Source organism: Aaosphaeria arxii, assembly GCF_010015735.1.
Source record: "Aaosphaeria arxii CBS 175.79 unplaced genomic scaffold BU24scaffold_14, whole genome shotgun sequence".
NCBI lineage: Eukaryota > Fungi > Ascomycota > Dothideomycetes > Pleosporales > Aaosphaeria > Aaosphaeria arxii.
The window spans coordinates 173,356-192,245 of NW_022983487.1; the positions used below are offsets into that span (position 1 = coordinate 173,356).

General features: G+C 51.8%; 6 protein-coding genes across 6 annotated transcripts; 2 read left to right on the forward strand and 4 right to left on the reverse strand.

Moving 5' to 3' along the window:
- Positions 1-413: 413 nt before the first annotated feature.
- On the reverse strand, positions 414-2,468 carry BU24DRAFT_358738 (uncharacterized protein; the record flags this gene model as incomplete). The annotated part of the gene is made up of 4 exons (XM_033524006.1): positions 414-1,365; positions 1,408-1,751; positions 1,830-2,000; positions 2,091-2,468. The coding sequence occupies 4 exons, from the start codon at positions 2,466-2,468 to the stop codon at positions 414-416; spliced, it is 1,845 nt and encodes a 614-aa protein (XP_033377533.1).
- Positions 2,469-2,757: 289 nt separating this feature from the next.
- Positions 2,758-3,524, forward strand: BU24DRAFT_428730 (uncharacterized protein). Its single transcript, XM_033529550.1, has one exon. It carries the CDS (start codon positions 3,234-3,236, stop codon positions 3,480-3,482), a length of 249 nt encoding a protein of 82 aa, XP_033377534.1. The 5' UTR covers positions 2,758-3,233; the 3' UTR covers positions 3,483-3,524.
- Positions 3,525-5,543: 2,019 nt separating this feature from the next.
- On the reverse strand, positions 5,544-7,065 carry BU24DRAFT_84435 (uncharacterized protein). Its single transcript, XM_033534699.1, has one exon. It carries the CDS (start codon positions 6,919-6,921, stop codon positions 5,869-5,871), a length of 1,053 nt encoding a protein of 350 aa, XP_033377535.1. The 5' UTR covers positions 6,922-7,065; the 3' UTR covers positions 5,544-5,868.
- A 2,666-nt stretch (positions 7,066-9,731) lies between these two features.
- BU24DRAFT_428734 (uncharacterized protein) lies at positions 9,732-10,841 on the forward strand. The gene has a single exon (XM_033529551.1). It carries the CDS (start codon positions 10,064-10,066, stop codon positions 10,673-10,675), a length of 612 nt encoding a protein of 203 aa, XP_033377536.1. The 5' UTR covers positions 9,732-10,063; the 3' UTR covers positions 10,676-10,841.
- A 2,954-nt stretch (positions 10,842-13,795) lies between these two features.
- On the reverse strand, positions 13,796-15,782 carry BU24DRAFT_428738 (uncharacterized protein; the record flags this gene model as incomplete). The annotated part of the gene is made up of 4 exons (XM_033529552.1): positions 15,763-15,782; positions 15,687-15,701; positions 14,810-15,501; positions 13,796-14,756 (listed from the first exon to the last, which is right to left on the reverse strand). Coding segments are annotated over exons 3-4 (1,420 nt in total), but the record flags the coding sequence as incomplete, so codon positions are not given.
- On the reverse strand, positions 15,700-18,643 carry BU24DRAFT_428739 (uncharacterized protein). Its single transcript, XM_033529553.1, has one exon. The coding sequence runs from the start codon at positions 18,236-18,238 to the stop codon at positions 16,136-16,138; it is 2,103 nt and encodes a 700-aa protein (XP_033377538.1). The 5' UTR covers positions 18,239-18,643; the 3' UTR covers positions 15,700-16,135.
- Positions 18,644-18,890: the final 247 nt, after the last annotated feature.

Consider the following 18,890-nt stretch of genomic DNA (forward strand, 5'->3'; position numbering starts at 1 on the left):
AATTCATCATCTAAATACCTAAAGGTTTACTTCGTATGATAATAATCGATATATCCGTCATGCCTTGCCTTACTTTCCCCCTTATCCCAGCGCCCAACACCCCCTGAACCTGAAACTGAACCTGAACCAATTCCCACCAGGCGTAATCCGAAATAAGTGAGTAAATACTCGTCGTCCATTGTCGATCGATGGTGATGTGCCGTCGTCGTTGATTCCTGCTCTTTCCCTTACTGCGGGATATCGTGACTGCGACATGAATGTCGATGGCAGACAACGTGGCGCGCAGCAAGTAGTGCTAGTAGTGATGTTTGGTAGTTGGGTAGTGATTTTTGTATATACAATAAGATTCCACACACATCCACGCGACCATCCACTCCGGCTCACAACCTCCCATCTTTGTTCCGGATTGAATACTACCTGAACCCCCAAGCCGGAAAGACGCCCCCGTTGACGCTGTCCAGCTTGAGGCACTGGTAGGGGCTGGAGTGGGGGTCGTAGTACAGACCCTCGAGGCGGCCGTCGCTGCGCCGCAGGCACACGTAGTAGAAGCCGCTGATGGTGAGGCCGCAGCCCGATTCGTCGAAGGCGGTGGGTTCGGTGGGGCCGGACGGTGTCGGGGCCGAGGGGTCGCTTTGTTGGGGGTTGCTGTTCCATGGCGTTGTCGCGGCGGAGGGCGTGCGGGAGGTGTAGTGGTTTTCTACGGAGCTCGTGGTCGAGAGGAAGGAGTCTGTGGGTCGCGAGGGGTGGTGTTGCTGGACGGGATTGTTGCGGGGGGGATCTGTTGCGGACGATGAGGACGAGGTACGTGCATGCTGATGTGAAGAGTGGGTGTTGAGCGACTTCACGAAGCAGCGTTCCTTCCAGCGCATAAGGATCCATTCTTTGCTTAACACCTCCGCGTAGTACCGTCGGCTCGTCAGATTCTTGACAAGCTCTTCGTCAGTCATGTTCTGGAAGGGCGGTAGCTTGCGCCAGTAGGTTGCGTCGTTCGTGGCGCTCGATTTGAAAGATTCGGTTAAGAGGGTGAATTGGTTGAAGTCGAGAATCTCGCCTTCCAGGTAGGTCGTGATGGAGGATGTGCGTGTGGCGGGCGCGGAATTACTGTCTGCATCTCCGGTAGATGCATTCTGAAGTGAGTGCGGGTGTGAGGGAACATTGTATGCTTCCATTGTTGCGGACAGTGTCATCCTGCCATAATCAACGGCGTGGATCGTTACTTTCACGGGCCAGCGGTCCTGCTGCGGCGAATGGGCGGTTATGAGGTCTGGCCCCGATGTAGGTGCCGTTCGCCTTTGCTGAGTGTACGTTTGATTCGGCCAAGGGCGACCCGACTCATAGAAAGTTGAAGTCAATGGCCCGTCGTTCCTGAATCGATACATAGTAGTCGTGGTCCCCGTCGCGGTAGACGTCACCGTCGAGGTCATGGTGGTGGCATGCTGGTAGCCAGACAGCACGGCGCCTGGAGCCAGCCATGACGTCCTCGCTGGGGGTGGGAGCGTGACAGTCTCCAACACGAAATCTGAGCTCTCGTCGAAGAAGTAGTCCTTACTAAGGATCTCATCATCGAATGCAGAGCTGAGGCTCTCGTCGGTCTGGTTCGAGTACCGTATCCGCGACAGGTACTTGATCGTCCGCTCGAGCAGCGGCGACACCGTCGGGGGTGGAACCGATGTGCGGTCGAGGTAGCTTCGGCGGAAGGAGTCTATGCGGTTGAGCATGTCGCGTGAGTCGCGCTCACGGTCACGTTCGCGCTGTTCGCGGTCGCGGTCTCGAGTCCGATCGAATGACGTCCGCCGCTCGTTGAGGCGCTGGATCGCGGCCTGCCGCACGCTCTCGGACGGGCTGTAGCGTTCTCTCGAGTCGGACTGGTGAGGCGACCTACTGCCAGACTCTCTGTCAGAAGTGAACCGTATCATGGAATCTCTTGTGCGGGAAGCGAATCGGGGATGTCTTCGCACAGACTGCAGGATTGCCGCAGACCTTAGAGAGCTCTCCGCCGACTGGGACGGCTGATTCGAGGACAGCATCCTCGACGATATTGCGTGGCTACGCTCCTCGCGCTCCGCATCCAACTGCGTCCTGCTTAGCACTCGTAGTATCTCTGGGTGTGCGTTCGGCTGCTCCCGCCGGAGCTCCGCGAGGATCGTGTCGAGCTCGTCCTCGTCGTCGGCCTCGTTTGCGGGAGACCAGTCGTAGAGGCTGTTCTGGCTCGGTATGCGGTCGCCGTACGCGTGAGGCATTTCGTGGATTCGGCTCAGGCGGTTCATGACTTGTCTCAGCCTGTCGCGGTGGTCGAGATCTTCTCGGGGTCGACGCGGCCTCTGCGCTTGTGAGCCTTCGTGCTGCTGTTGCTGTTGCTGTTGTGGCTGCTGCGGCTGCTGTTGCAGTTGTGACCGCTGCCACTGTTGCTGTTGCTGCTGTGTTTGCTGTTGCTGTTGCTGCTGTGGCGGCGGCGGCCCTCGTTCCATGATGATTCTGTGTCGGTTTTCGGTCTCCAGCCGGTTCAGCAGCGCCTCGTATTCCTCCCTCGATGTCGGCGTCCTCACTGACACTGTGGGAACCTGCCCAGCAGCAGCAGCAGCAGCAGCAGTAGTACGGCCAGCAGCAGTAGTACGGGGCCTGTTGACGGCGTTGACTTGGTTGATCGCGGCGTTTAATCTATCCTCGACCGTCAACGTGTCGGCCAGGTTCAGTACGGGAGTGTCGAGCTCCTGTAGGGCGGCGGAGAAGCGGGCTCTTGCGTTTTCGTTTAGGCCCTGCGACACAGACACGAATCACATCAGTTCCGGTGCACTAGAATGACGGCGCGCTGCAGCGCATTAGGGAAATGGGTAGTTGTAGGGGTGGTGAGATGATTTTTGCGGGAGATGAGTTAAGATGAGATGGAAGATAGACTAGAATGAGGAAATGGGCGCATTTGATGGTGGTGGTGATGTTGCATCGGGCGACAGGACGAACAGGAGGAAGAGGAAGGCGAGGGTTGGATAGGATAAGATAGGATAGGACAGAACAGAACATACCGCTCCGGGCGGACTCGCATTCCTCGAGCTGGATAGCGGCGGCATGATGGACGAACGAAACAGAACAGGTAGACTATCGGGGAGGGGAGGGAACCGTTGGTTTCGTTGCAGTATTAACGTCCGAGGGACGGTATAAGTGGAGAAAAGTACGCGGAGTAGATCTAGGGCTATCTGGACAGAGCGGGTGCAAGCGACATAGTGGAGCAGAGCGGAATGGGGGAAGGATGGGGGAGAAGTGTGGTGGATTATGATATGAGTAGTGGTGATGGTGATGGTGACGGTGGTGGAGATGGTGGTGGTCTTGGTGATGATGAAGATGGAGGAAGGATACGAGTAGGTAAGGTGGGAGGGGGGAGGTCTTCTGTCTGTATTACTCGTAGTACGAGGTACTACACTGAGGGCGCGGAATGTCGGGGTAAAGAGAAGGGAAGGGAAAGGAAAGCAAAGGAAAGGAACTCGTAGAGTCAGAGGAACAAGAAGTCAAGTCACAGAAGGACGATGAAGATGATAAAAAGGCCGACCTAACGTTTCGGAATTATATGTACGAGTAGTATGTCGACCATAACTCTACTACGAGGAATAGAAGCCTCAGGAATGACGATCAATTACCTACACCACCACCTAACCAACCACCTCATACTAATGGTGAACTACTAGTAGACTGTACTGTGTAGTTACGTTACGAGTACCTAAACTGAGGGGAAGGAGAACGGCGAAGTGGGTGAGCGGGAACCTGTGAAGCTGACGCATGTGCTTGCCCAGACCTCCACCATCAACCACCACAACCACCGCCAACTCAAAAGCAAAGAACAAAGACACACACATCCACTAACATGCCCGTATACCAATGACTATCCTGCTTCTAGTTTCTTCCAATTCGTCCACCCCGAAAAGCAAAAAGAAACAAACAAATAAATTGGAAAAAGAAAAATATACGTTTCGGTCAGCAACTCCGTCTGCTATAGTTAAGTACCTGTTACTCTACTACAGAGTATACACTTCGCAAATATCGAGGTACTCAGTACGCACCCCTCCTCGTCTGGCATAGAAAAAGAAAACAACAGAAAAACAACAATCAAGATAAGCAAGTCCGGCTGCATTTCAGCTCAGCATTATGACCCCTCCAAGGCATGGCAAAATATGCCATGGCAGAAACAATAACATCGCATACGGAAGGTAGGTAGGTGTTCGCAGGAGGTCCTCCACCATCCACTCTTATCACAGCGCAAGCAACATGCCATAACCCACATAAATCTAGCCTCGAGACCAGGAGGGGAAACTACTACTGATTAACCAATTACTTTCAAAGGAAATTGATATGTTTCAAAGATACGTCAGCGATCCAACGACGAGGATGAGTTTCCAGTCGCTTGGGATGATGGTAGGCTGGTAGGCTGGTCGGGTGTCCAAATCCGCAGAGCCGCGACGACAACCCAGCTCGCTTATCTGGCTTCCCCATATACCATCCATCCACCCTATCCTACAATGTAAGCCGTTCCTTTCTGTTTATGTTTCATTTCATACCCATCCACAGTCTCACAGCAATGCAAAATGTAAAAAGGTTTATCGAGCAATAAGCTTGTATTGTCTGATTGTTTGTGTGTTTTTATATAAAGGTTTTTTCTGGCTATAAAGGTTGGTGTGTTTTTTTTCTCTTTGGTTCAAAATTACGATTTAAGGCTAATGATTGGGACGGGGGAACTCGCCCGCCGTACCCAGGTGGATGTGTGCGCCAGCATCCGATTCAATTCCCCCTCATGGAGGAGGAGGGTGATTGCTTCTTCGAAGGAAGCCAGTCCTTCGGAGTGTAGGGGATGAGCCTACAGTTCCTGCTCGGCGGGTCCGGGAGAGAGATGTCGACGAAGGAGTCGAAGGAAGAGAGGAAGGAGGGCGAATCAAGGACCAAAGGAGAGAGGAGAGGGGGAATCGCCGCATGGTGCTGTTCTCAGGGGAGAGGATTCTCGTCCGCAAGCAGACAGATCATCGCCTCGGTTCCTGAGAAGGAGTTGCGACAAGTGCCACGACTGGCGTGCTCTTGCAGCAGTGCTCGACCATCGGACTTTTCACCCTCTCTGTCTCTTCCTCGTCCATTGATCGTCCCATCCCCTCTCTTTCGACTGCCCTGTTCGAGACCTTTCCCTTCGCACCGCCGCGCAGGAACATCCAATTATACTAAGCATCCCAGATGCATTGCATAACTTTTGTCGCCGCCTTGCCATTACGATTTCCGGCTGGTAATCAATACCAGATAATGTCGTAAGAAGACGTGAACATAACTGCGTCAGATCATGAGTGGCATGCCATACTCAATGAAGAGATGCCAGCCGTCCAATAGGTACGACATTAAAAAACCCAAACAAAGAGAAAAAAAAGAAAAGTTCCCAAGTGTACCCGACACGTAGCCGCGAGGCTGTATCCTGTCTTTCTTAAATGCCATGACATGCAAACCTCCCAGAGATGCAGATAACGAAAGACCTGGTCCGGCCGCTGGATGCAAGAAGCTACAAAGGAAAACGGAAAAGAAAAACAGAAAATCGCTTCGCTAAAAAAAAAGATGGAAAAAAAGAGTAAGGAAAAAAGAGGAGGATATCAAAGAGGTGAGAGAGGAGAATCGCTACGCTAAATCGATGAAACGCCGTCCTATGCCGTGATGGGATGTTTGTGAGACATCTCTTTCGTGTATGTTGCACATGTATTGTCTCGTGCCAGACATCGCCGGGTTGTGCGCAAGCAACCGTTGGGAAGAACTGGGGGACTGGCCAGGTCCACGCTTCCGGGCGACCGACTCCGAGACAGTGGGAAAGAGGAAGGGAGAAGAAGGAAACGACAGCAGTATGACTCATCCCGTTTACGTGAATGCTGCATACTGCGGTGCGAATCCTGAGTCCCATCCGAACCCACTGCTGAATCCACTATTCATGGCGCTCGACCCGCACTGCTGGGCCAACACGCTCGGAAGAGGGAGGCAAGGAATCGGGGCGGTCACCTGGGGCGGGCTGTAGTACTGGCTGGTCGTGCAGAACGGTTGGCTAAAGGACGGTGTTGGCGACGGCAGCTGGACGTGGTCGTTCATGCCCATGGTCGTCCAGAAGGAAGGCTGCGTTTCACCGCAGGTAGTGATGGTGGGGCTCGGTGTTGATGGTACCACTCTCCAAGAGTCCATGGTGACTGGGTGCGACGGGGAGATGTGCTGTCCCGGTTGCCACCAGTTCGCGGCGGCCGGCGAGCTTGGGAGAAGCGGTGCGGGTCGGACGACATCAACGATGCGGGGAGGAGGAGGGAGCAGCGGGAGGAACAATCCCATGATGGCGTTCTTGACGTCTTCACCTCGTCCCTCGAGTAGTTCTCCCGCGCCCTCCTCCTCGAGGCCCTCGAGAGCCCTGACACCGGTTCGGAATACGTAGCGGTTGACGGCCTGGACGAACTCGTCCTGGAGCTTCTTCAGTTGGACTTCCTTCTCGGCCCATTCCCAGGTGCTGGCGGACACGTCGACAGAGTATATGTCCTTGTGGTACTCGATAAGCGCTTCGATGGTTTCGGGGGTGAGCTTGAATGCAACCTCATGTTGTGAAACCATGTCGACGTGCACGGCGTAGGCTTCGATGTGGATGAGCTGGTAGTTGAAGAGTGCTTCGACCAACGGGTTGGAGTCCTTGCGGAGTTCGGCGTCGGGTGCCTTGGGGACCATGATGGAGGACAACGACCATATGGCATTTGATCCAGATAGGGTTTCCGTGAGACATCGCGTGTGTTGCTGGACGCTGTTCAACGGGCGCTTGACTCGATTTATCCTCTTGAGGGTTTGTGTCAACCAGGGCTCGACCTTTGAGCTGAGGACTACATTGACGGTTGAACGGGGCGCAAAGGCAGCCGCCGAGGCGGGTAATAATGAGATAGGCATTGCGGACGTATATGTGTAGTGGCGATTATGTGTCCAGGTAAACAGGTACGGTATTATTCTGGACAGAGGGTCGTATAGGGAGTTGTCGTCGTGGTCGTGATAGTGGCGGGGGGGATTTAAAGCCGGTCGGTGATATCAACGAAGGGAAAATAAAACAAAAGAGAATAGTGTTATGAGGAGGGTTCGTAGTCGTTGATCTCAGGTGATATTGATGGGAATAATAATAATTATTATTTTTCTTCAGAGGAGTAGCGAGAGGATCACCTTTTATGATTGAGAGGGAGAGAATCAAGACTGACGAATTAGAGGGTGGGAGGGATGGGTGAGGTGGGAGGTGAGGTGGGAAGACGGAGGGTGAAGAGGAGAAGAAAAGGCTAATCGGTGGGCGGGCACAATGTTTCTTATGAGTGGAACGAAGCGAGCGAGCACCACCACCACTGCCACCATTTACACCACAGTACACTACACTACCACCATCTGCAAGCCAAAAGCAGGTTAAAAGAGTCAGAGAGGCGGAAAAAACAAGACGAGGAAGACCAAGAAACGAGGGACAGGGCAGGGTAGAGCAGGGCAGGGCACGCCGCAGAGCAGAGCAGAGCAGAGTTAGACAGACAGGCGAGAAGCGAAGATCATCTGGGACTTGGACTTGGACAGGACTAGAGCGTGCATGAGTGCGTGCATGCATATAATGCAGTAGGTAGAATGAGGTAAATGGATGGGGATGGGGATGGGGATTAGGGATTAGGGATTAGTAGTAGAATACAGTCTTAGTAGAGTAGAATTGAAACTGAGGAGAAGGGAATACCGATCATGTCTGCTTTCCGCTTCGTTTCTTCCGATTCTTCCCTTTCCATTCAGGGTATTACATACATACTCTGTACTGTGCAGGAGGAGGGTATTATCATGCACACTGCCCCGTTTGGACGGGACTGCGCACTTCTTAGCTGCATGTAACTACAGTACACCATCAAGAAGAGCGAAGAGACTACCCATCACGCCGATTGTACGCCCATATCCACTTGCACCCACCATCAGATATACTAACTACTCTGCATATTGCCATGTAAAGTGCTGCACTGTTCTGTTCTGTTCTGCTTGCAACCACACTACAATGAACGATAGGGTACAGTGTAAATCAGTGCAGTGCAGCGAAGTACATAGGTATCAGGTATCAGGGCATAGGATGGGTACGGAACATGCGACGACCTGCAAGCTGCACCCTTACTTTTCTGTCCAGCCGGCAGGATCCCCAAAAGCTGACCGAAGCCCCACGGCGCTCGCGAGGCCGGCCTCTGCCTTCTCTACCCTCAACTAACTGTCTGTCTGCCTGCGCCCGTTGAGGTAGCGCGTGGACGGACGGCCGGGCCACATTTTCCCTTGGGGCCCTGGTCCCTGGTCCCTGGTCCCTTGTGCCATGTTCCTTGCCTTGCCCACCCACCCCCCAAAATGATTAGGTTACAATACCTAATATCAGACGGTCCTCTCTGGGGCCGCGTCTGGTTCGTTCGCCTTGCTAGATATTGCGAGATTGGTTTCTCTAAAACTTGCTGCTCTCTGCATCGAAAAGGAGCATTACCCGATAGAGGAGAGATGGTCAAGAGAAGAAAAGAAAGAAGGCGTCATTATCAGCCTGCCTCGTCGCCGTCCACCATCGATATTGTGGAAGAAGGCAAAAGGTAATTAAATCGACGAGTGGTCAGAGCATAGGTACATGATGGATGGATGATTGTCATTATTCCATACACCATTCGCCTTTACTGGCCAGATGGTCATTAGAACACACAGACGACAGTACATAACAATAGACGATTTTTGAGCTCATCCAGTGCAGCTGAAAGGTCTCCACACATCGATCCTCTCCCCATCGCATCGCCTGGCCGGTGCCTCTTTAGTCTACAAGATTGGTAGACTATCTCGACGATTAATTATCTGTCTTTCTTAATTAGTATCTGTAGGCAAGCCGCCAAGTGAGTAGGAGCATTATCTCGCTTGATCGGTGCGGTGCCGTCGTCCTTTCGTGCAAGACATACAATGCACGCAGGAGACTAGCGTTGATAGTAACATTCACGATTGCAGTTAGCGGTCACACAGTCTGCATCCAGGACGCGGCATCACCTTCGACCTAAGCGGCAGCAGCATCAATTCCTTCAAGAAGAGCGCGTAATAATGTACCGCGAAACAAAATAGTCCCGGATTGACTGGGGAGAGCCCTGGGGAAGGGAAAGGGAGGGTAATCATTGCATCCTTTCGCTCCTTCGTACCGAAACCATCTGAGGAGATCTTGGGGACCTGGAACCCCAAAACAATCTGGAGTTTTGCGACATGGCCAATGAGGTAGACACTCCCTACTCCGTCTTGGTCCTTCAGAGACTGTTGAGACTGCATTCTGGAAGCTTTCTGCAGGCTCAGAAAGGAGAGCATACGAGGACGACGACGACTGCTACGGGCATGATGCCTGGTTGGGCATACGCGGAATCAAGGGGAGAGAATAAGCGGCGGATGATGGAGTGAGCATGAGGCCCACAAGATGGCACGATATGCTTACAAGTTTTCTCGTTCCTCTCGTTCAGTTCGTCTGTAGTGGTGGTGTTAGATACTACTAGATGGTGGTGGTGTTGCGGGAATGAAATGGTATGTCGGTGTCTTGGAGGCTTGACAGGTTGACGTTGCTTGAGGCTAAAAATGGGCGAGAAACATTTGGGCCAATCAGATGGCGATGACATGGATCAGCTTTCACTCATGTTCATCCCATGTCCATGTCCATGTCCAAGGACCCTAACGACCTCCATCCCATTCATCCCATCCCCCATGCCATGCCCATTCCATGCCATCGTTACCCTCCCCACGCCCCCGAGGAAAAGCCTCATTGCGCCGTCTCTCATGTGATCGCGAAATCTTTCTATTTTTCACTTTTCCCACCTTCCCATCTGCCGTAGGTCCTGGACGGAACGGGGTCTGGACGGACGAGGATGAGAGATCTAAGTCCAAAAGAAAAGGTGGACACGGCCTGCTCGGTATTCGTCCTTGGTCTCTTTCGTCGAGTACATTGGGCGCGTGCTGAAGCAGTCGGACCCTCAACCTTTTGCCCATCGTCATCTCACGTTGTTGAAAGAGGTCACGGAAACAAGACACGTGCATGGCAATGGGGACTGGACCACCGGTGATCATGCTTGCTGTATTATTGTCACTCGATGATATTACCGGTAATGATGATGAGGTCCCTGACGCCTTGTTCGGGCTAGCCGAAGTATACCAAGTGAACTCGTTTAAAGCCGTACGGTGCAAATCCTTCTGCTGTGGCTGTGGCTGTGCGATGGCGATGGAGATGGAGATGGAGATGGCGATGGCGAAAGCGATGAGGCGGTGGAGAGCCCAACCACGGCCTTTGCCTAGAAACTGGCTTGACCACGACGATCATCCTCGGCTTGTCCGTCTGCCAACATCTCTCTCTCTCTCTCTCTCTCTCTCTCTCTCTCCATGGCATGAGAATGCAACCGTGAACACTAGAATTTTCAAGTTATTCTTGTCTACGACTATAGTTACTACTACTACTAATCATCACCTCAGTAGACTGTCTAAACTCAGTTCCGACACTAATCGAAGGACGATTGTTAGCATCATTCATGCGCGGTTACATGACTCCGGCCGTGGACATTGCGTACCGCACACCTACTCGTACAAAGCAGAAAATTGGTGTAGTCTACATATTGTAACCTATCTTGACTACTTTTACAAGTCGATATTATTAGTGTAGTCTAAGGGTCTTTAGGGGACATTGCTAAAAAGTGTACAATACAGCCAGTAGCCTCACTACGAGCCGGAAGTAGGGATCTGGTACTCGCGGATGCGGGCAGGCGGCTCTGGAGTCTTGAATCTCTTGATCCGGACCACCAGAGTACACTAACTGAGGAATTCATCTGTACCTACAGTTATGGCCGTTTCAATCAATTGCTTCCCCTAAAGATTCGAGGTCAACAAGTGGTACAAAGGACAATGGACTTGAAGCATTCCATAGGGATTACGCAACCCTTGACAACGGTGCTCGACCCCGGCCTGGCCTATCGTCGACCCATAACAGCGGTGCTATCGATATCGTCTGTGTTTCATCTTTGCAGGTGCATGTACAGGTGCATACGGCATCTGCAGAGGCTGCAGTAGTAATTAGTGGGATATGGCGATTCCGGAATCCTCCTTCTTTCTCTTGCCTTGCTTGTTCTTCGGCTCGTCCATGCTGCTCATCCGACCTGCTGCCAACTGCGCCTCATTTCCATCCCCACACTGATGGCTTCTGCTTCATCCGCTCCAGTAACTACCGCCGGTAGCACCGGTACTGTGGCGGCACTCGTCATTCGACTTGACGTGAATTGTTGCCCCACGGAAACATAGAGACGCTCGGTTGATCGTGCATCGTGAGCATAAACTCGCCCACTGATCCGTTACCATATTCGGCATGTCTCTCAGCTTGACCGGGGGACGTTGGATCTCGCACGGAGTCTCGTCATGTGCGCGATGAGCCGACGTCAAGCGGAGTCGGGCAGCGGTAAACCTCGACATCAATATGCGCCGCGACATCAATGCATGCTCTGCTCTCTGCCATCGTCACCTTCAACGGCTTCATTTGGAACCGACGATGGGGCATACCCTCGTTTGCAAAGAAAAAATGTTTGCCAGCGTCATCGCCAATGATTAAACGTGCATATGCACTTTCTGTAGCTTCGTTTCAGATGCTGCTGGCGGTACTTTGCTGGCCGCATGTGTCCTGCATGCACCGCAACGTGGGCCCCGATGACTCACGAACTAGACCATCGTGAACAGCACTGCAGTGACTGCACTCTACACTCAACTGCACACAAATGCACGCGAGGACACCACTTCGTCTTTGCTGGCTGTGCGTCGTGATATTGTCAAAACTTGCATCGTGAATCACCAGCATCATACCTCAAAATACTCTGAAAATTATCTTCTCAAGCATATCCGCATGACCCTCGTCTAAATCCTCCCGTCTCGTCTCCTTGTGTCACGTTCCCTTTTACTCCATACATGCATTTCCAATATTACAGGAAATCTATCGTGAACTTGCATCATACTCTCCAAATCTCCAACATCCAATGAAGAACCCAGCCAATACTTTCTCTATCCTCACCTCCTCATCCTTCTCTACCTCCACAACCCCAGATTCCTTCCCGCGCATGCAGCATCCTCAATCTCATCACCATCATCATCCAAAGGGGGAGAATATCACTCATCACGAGCGCCCTCAAACTCTTCCTCGTCCCGTCATATTCGCCCTGTGCTGACCTTTCTAACTCGCTCGCCGACCTCTTGTGCAAAAAATATGATCATCAGCTCGAAAGATTTTTCCTTCCCGCCCGGCGATTCCTGCATCAAACGTCCATTTACAGGTACATGCCTACATACTCCGCACAGAAGACCAGTAAAAGCACCGAGCACAATGGATGCCCATTATCGTCGCGGGAAGCGAAATCGAATCGAAGTTGATCGCTGGGCCGAGAAGCAAAAACGCCACATGTTTCGTCGACAAAGTATACCTTACCTGAGTACAAGTGACATCTTCCCCATAGACGGCCCTGCGCTGCGCTGCCCAAAACCATCACTACAGCTGAACAGCACCGATGTTATGCACGCTGCCATCCAACCATCCGACTAACTCCAGCTTCAACTCAGTACCTAGACGTCACAGCTCGTCGGATCTCCTTTCTTACAAGCCACGATGGCGCGGGTGGATTGGCGAAGTCACATGTACGTACACATACATACATCTACATGATGTGGTATGATATGATATGATATACAAGGCAGGTACAAGAACCAACCAACGAACCGGAGTACATACACTCCCGCCGCTGTAGCCAGCATCTCCCATGTATGTACACATTCACGTACCTCCAAATAGAACCCCCATCATCTCATCTCACGAGAAAGAGCAAGTAAGCAAGCAATACAAACAATAACGACAGAAAATTCCCGCAACAGTGACCTCGTGCCTCGTGCCTCTCCCTTCCAAACAAAGTAATTTCCAATTCTCGTCATCCGTCCGTCTGGGGTGCGTTTCCCCATTGTAAGCACAAGCACAAGCACGAGCACGAAAACACCGCGCTCACGATGCCGCGCCTTTGCCTTCCATTACATCTACCCATCCGTTCATTCGTCGACAATGTCCGTGCCAGTCGTGGGCGGGCACGACCATTCGCACTCTCCCAGACTCCCCTTTTCCCCCCTGCGTAGATCCGGGGTAAGACGGGCGCCTCAGTGTCTGCCTGCTGAGTCGCTGTTTGGCTGTCTGATTGGAGGTGAGGTGGGGCCAATGGGAGGCGTGGTGACAGAATGGAAAAAGCAAAAATTGATAAGGAGGAAAAAGCAATGTATTCAAGGAAGCTCGCTTGGAGAACGCGGAAGCGAGAGGGAGTCGGATTCGAAATGACGCGGATCATGGGGCGTGGGTATACGTACGGCGTGCGAGATGGGTAGGTGATTGAGTGCGGGTTTTCTTGATGTCAGTGGCACACAATTGGATGTTTGATCGTGCATCGTTGATGCCATGTTTGGATGGTGCAGAGGAGACGATCTTCCTGACGTGCTGCTGTCCGAAGGAAAGGAGATATTGAATGCAAAGGCTTTGTTGCATATGTTGGTGAGGATGTGTGATCGATGATAGGACAACGCCCGTTGTTGTTGCATTTGTGTTTTGCTATGGCTAGATAGCAATATATAATTGAGTTTAGCGGTGCGTTGTATCATTGATGACCTTCGTCGTCGATCACTTATGATATTTAGCACTCATGAAAACCGCATTTGAATTGTTTGACACGGGAACATCGAAGCACTTGGTAGCAAGTAAAAGCATTTACGTATGCTTCATAGGAAAATCATTACGATAACATTGAAGTGAAAGTAGGTAGCATCCACCAGAATCAATTCCCACCGACTACGTATTCAACCATCCTGTCTCCCGAATTAAGCACACGGTAAATCTTCTACCCATCGCCGCGATCAGATCATGCTCGTGGTCTGGCTTGAAGCTTCCGTAGACATGAACTGATGTCTTCGAGGCGTTGATTCTCGTCCGAGAAAATCAATGATATCTTGGTCAATCTGGCGGATAATCTTCGAGTACATGTCTCTGTTGATGATGGCACCGTTTGCATTGAGATCATGGTCTGGCCCCCGGCACCCTACGATGATCTTATAATGCGTTGCTGGCCGCACATATTGCTTGCTGTAGAGCCAGTTGTAACAGAAGTAGCATGCGGGCTTGCTGCAGCCAATATACTTGTCGTTATCCACAAACATCATGTTCTTTGATCTGCTGAACATATCTGCAAGCTGTAGTTCCGCGTGAACTCTCGTACGTATCGGCTGGTAGGACACTACTTTTTGTCGAATTGGCCTTTGTCTTGGTGGGTCCAATTCGAACAGCCGCATGAATGCATTCTTGGCCTGTAGAGGGTTGTAAGAGTTAGTCTCGGCAAAGATGTCTTGGAGGATTTCATGAGGACTATGGCAGTCTGGGTGGATAGTCTTGTCATCAATGGTGGGAGGCGCAAGAGTCCGGATCTCTGAGATGCGTTGCAGAGATGGAACGGCGATCATAGATTCCACCACAGAGTTCGCATGAGCGCGCGTAGCACCAAGGCGCCAGATGTAGTGTGCTAAATTGCTGAAGTCATCTCCCTCATTCTCTGACGCTTCCTTTGTGCGTTGGTAAATTCCGTTACCTGCACTTCTCATCTCATAGCAGAGTTTGATGTACTCCCCCATTTCCATATTTGGGCCAGGCTCGGACAGCTTTCTGAAGGCTCGTCTCAAAGATTGCACTGGGATCAATCGGACGTTAGAACGGCGTTCGGGTCCTCGAGCGGTTACTCACCATTGTCGTCCCGCTGGACATGTTTCAGGGCGATCCTGCACCATTTTGCGTAATTTTGAACTTTTCCTTTGTAATATTGAACGCGGTGACTGCATTGCACAACAGCGAGTTCGAAGATGGTATCTTGAAGCTGCTTACGATTCTGTGTAGACACAGCCTGCAATCTTCGTAGTATAGTCTTCGCATATGCTAGAGTGCTATCGACTATGCCTTCGTTGGCAGCAAGCCAAAGAATGTCACTCAGATCGAGACTTTGCAACGCGGCAGCCCTGACTGTGCCCCCGCCCTTCTTAACATCGCAGAGGTACGAGAAGGAATCCAAGAAAGTTCTGCGAGAATCCCGTGTCTGGTCACCGGTCGATCGACGTGGTGTGTTGTTGCTTTTGAACTCGGTGAGTGCGCGATATAATGAAAGGCGGGGATACAGTTTCCTTGTTTCGAGCTGTCCAATCTCGGCCTGGAGGGATTCTAATAAAGATAACGACGTTCTCTGGGGAAGCTGCGATCTCAAAGCTCGAGGAGATCGGGGAACAACAGGTGTACTGGTGGAAGGTGGCCTCCTAGAGTGATCCACCACCGACTGCCACTGTTGTGGGATCATATCGAACGTTATGCCTTGTGGCACTGCCAAAGTTGAGCGATGGAAACCGTGGAGAACCTCTACAAACAATGGCAACAAAATACTTGATATCCTTCGTTGATTGTTATTTCCAATGACTTCCACAGATTTCGAGTGCATCCTCAGCCTTGCTCCATTGGCCGGGCTTATCCAATGAGGGTGCTGCCCTCACATGGTCCTTCGATGCAAGAATGCAAGATCCGGGTTCAACAACAAGATGGATCCTGCAATGGGTTGACTTTAGGAAATCATACTTACTGAACTTTAAAAACGCTATACATGTTTTGATTCATCTTAGATGATTTATTACTATTACAATTAAACCTATACGTACATTATATCTTATCTATCAACCCCATCTATCCATAATCCACCCATACGCCTGATAGCGAACGTGGAAAAAGGAACCAAAAAAGAGATAGAGAATCGGGCAGTCAGTCATGAAAGAAAGGGATGCCCGAGCCCTGTTGTGACATAGAAAGAAGAGTGATATTAGTTGTGAGTTGGGTTGTCTGATTCCAACATGAATTTCCGATTCTATGCATGTCGAAAGTGGTAGTAAAGGAAGGAAAAGAAAGGGGGAAGAACGCCCACGCCATGCAGGACAAACACTCGAAGTACTGTTACTGTTACTTTCTTTCTCTCACCGCGGATTGAGCCATACGGCCCGAGGCAGATTAAACAGACAATGGGAATCAATCAAGTCACTACAGCCTGACTCTTCCCTCCTCGGCTCTGCCACCAAAAAGATTCATCCACCCCTCCGTCCTATCTCTTCCGCCAGTGCTGCTGCTTTGACCGGCTTCGTCGTCGTCATCTCCGCCCATCCATTTTGGACGCGTAAAGGTGAAGTCTGTGGAGTCAAACGTGTTCTTCACGCGATCTGCGAAGTCGGTGAAGAAGTTCCCGGAGTCGTCATCGTCGGGAATGGCGCGTGGACGGCGGCGTTCTCGGTCTGCGAGAAGGGTTCGCGAGGGTGCTGAGGACCTGGTATTTGTTGTGGTGGAGGTTGGTGCGTTGGATGCTGATGAGGATGTGGAGGGGTCGTCGGTGTAGCGTTCATTCGGCGGGGATGTCGTGGTGCCCGTTGCGCCTGCGGTGGCGGCAGAACGTGAGAACAGGCCTAGAGCGTTGCCGCTCGCGCCTTGGATCTCCCGCTCGATGAGCGCCCTACCCTCACGCCAGCTTCCCGTGCCGAAGACGGCACCTTCGCTATCGTCTTCGTCCTCTAGGAGGTCGCCGAAGCCGCAGACATTCTTGATGCGGCCATAGAGACCGAACCCGCTCGCGAAGACTGGGATCAGGATGAACACGGGGAAATAGCTTGAGAAGCCCTCGCCCAGTGGCGTGAGGACAATGTACTTGCCCAAGAACTTGTGAAAACTGGTGTCTTTGTAGATCGTGGGCGGCGTGAAGGTGACGAAGTTGTAGGCAAGAGGCACGGTGAGTTTGGCGACTTGTAGGCCGTACCATGTTGCGGACTCCTGGTAGGTATGGCGTTTGACTAGGGCGCGATTACCCCAGATCTTGACCTCAGTGAGGGAGAAGAAGGCACAGATGCACATGTAACAGATCCATGCTGCGGCAATCAGTTGACCGGCGAAGCCGATCTGGCCTCGAGACGACGACGGGTGATGGATGACGGTCAAGCCCACAAGGCAGAGCTTGGGCTGCTCGAAGAACTTCACACACTCGGACCACACTATGCAGATTGAAGCCAGTGATGTGATGAAGGAGGCGAGATAGTAAAGGGCGGGGAGAACATGTACATGGTAGTGATATCGCGTGTATGGTGTTAAGATGGTATATCGAGACAGGAGTCCGGATCGCGGAGCGTCGTATACCGTGTTCTTGAACTCGAGTCGTTTGGATGCTTTCGAGTCGAGGATGGCCTGCGTCTTGATGGCTTTCCCAACCAATTCGTCCCATTCGTTCAGAAATCTGACCTTTGCGTGTCTTGCTCTCTTCAATTTCCTCGTCAACTCGGCAAGATATCTCTCCGTGACGACGGGTGGTACGACGGCGGCACTGCTCCTACCCGCCCTGCTCTCCTGCACGTTTCCTCCCTCTCCCAGCTCGTCTATCCACTCTTTGAACTCTCGTGTGATTCCGTTCTTCCTTTGTTTTAACTGCACCACTTGCGCCTCGTATTCATCGAGCCTGTCCAGCGACTCGGTCAACTTATCGTGTAGTTTTGGCGCATGGCTTTGTAGCCTCTTCAATCTTTCGCTGATGCTCGCATGTCGATATAGCGTCCTTGGGAATGCGACCAGTCCGTGTCCCATGAGGTAAATGGCCAGCACCAAACCCCACAAATAGGCCAATGCCATGACCAGGCCCTTGAGTGTTTCGAAGTGGAATCCATTCTCCCAGAAGAAATATACCGCTCCGACGATCCCCAAGCCGAGCTGCATGAGCTGGAATCGTCCATTACTCCGGACTGCATACAGCAAGCGGGCCTTCGGCTCCCTATATCCTGAGTCGCAGTATTCTCCCAGGTAGGGCAGTATGATCCACGTCAGAGAAAACGTGAGCCAGTACGTTACCCTCCATGATTTAAAGACGACCTTATCTGAGAGAGTCACGCCTCTGGTTCCGTCTGTGTCGGTTCCGGCGCTACTTGCGAGGTCGATTGGGACGAGCAGGACGATGCTGGCAGGCAGCGCGATCGCTAGGAAGACGGGTACGGTTACGTATGCGGGTGTCGAGCGAAGCGGGAGGTAGTATCGGAGAAGCAACAGGACGAGTGTGCAGACGGTGAGGAGAGATAGGACGAAGAATGCGGTTGAACCCGCGGTAGTGGATGCCATTGCGATGGCGAAGATCAACGAGACGCAGACTGCAGTGCGACTCTACTGTAAAAGGTAGCTGAGGCGACGACGGATCTTCTATCGAGTGATGCCTAATAAGTCGTCGCGGCCTGTCGAGACAGACGACAGGTGACGGACAGCGGCCGGGGGATGGTGGAACGTCACGGAAAGCTTCAAGTTCGGAATCGGAAGGGCGAGATCCCGGGTCTATCGATGGTCCATATCTTTTCACCTTCCAGACAGTTGAAGTATTTGTCTGCAAGCACGGAGTATGTGTGAGTGTATAGATGCGCACAAGCGTGATGAAGTGGTCGTGGGGGTTTGGATGTAGAGAAAATGAGACGTGATCAGAGCAGAACAGAACAGACCAGATAGATACGAGTACCGTACCTGTAGGATGATGGCACGGATGGTTAGGTTAGTAGGCAGTTGGACCCTGACGTTCCTGACTGTGCCTCGTCTCCCCTGTGAGCCCTTCCGTCATTACTGGTAACTTCCATGCCATACTGTATGCCTAATATGACTAATACCATATATCAGAGCAGCAATTACTCAAATCATTATTGTTGTACTATTGCACTGTAGATGGTTCGTTCATCATCAACCAGACGCTTTGTCTCTGGCTTCAGTGATGCATGTATGTACATACGCT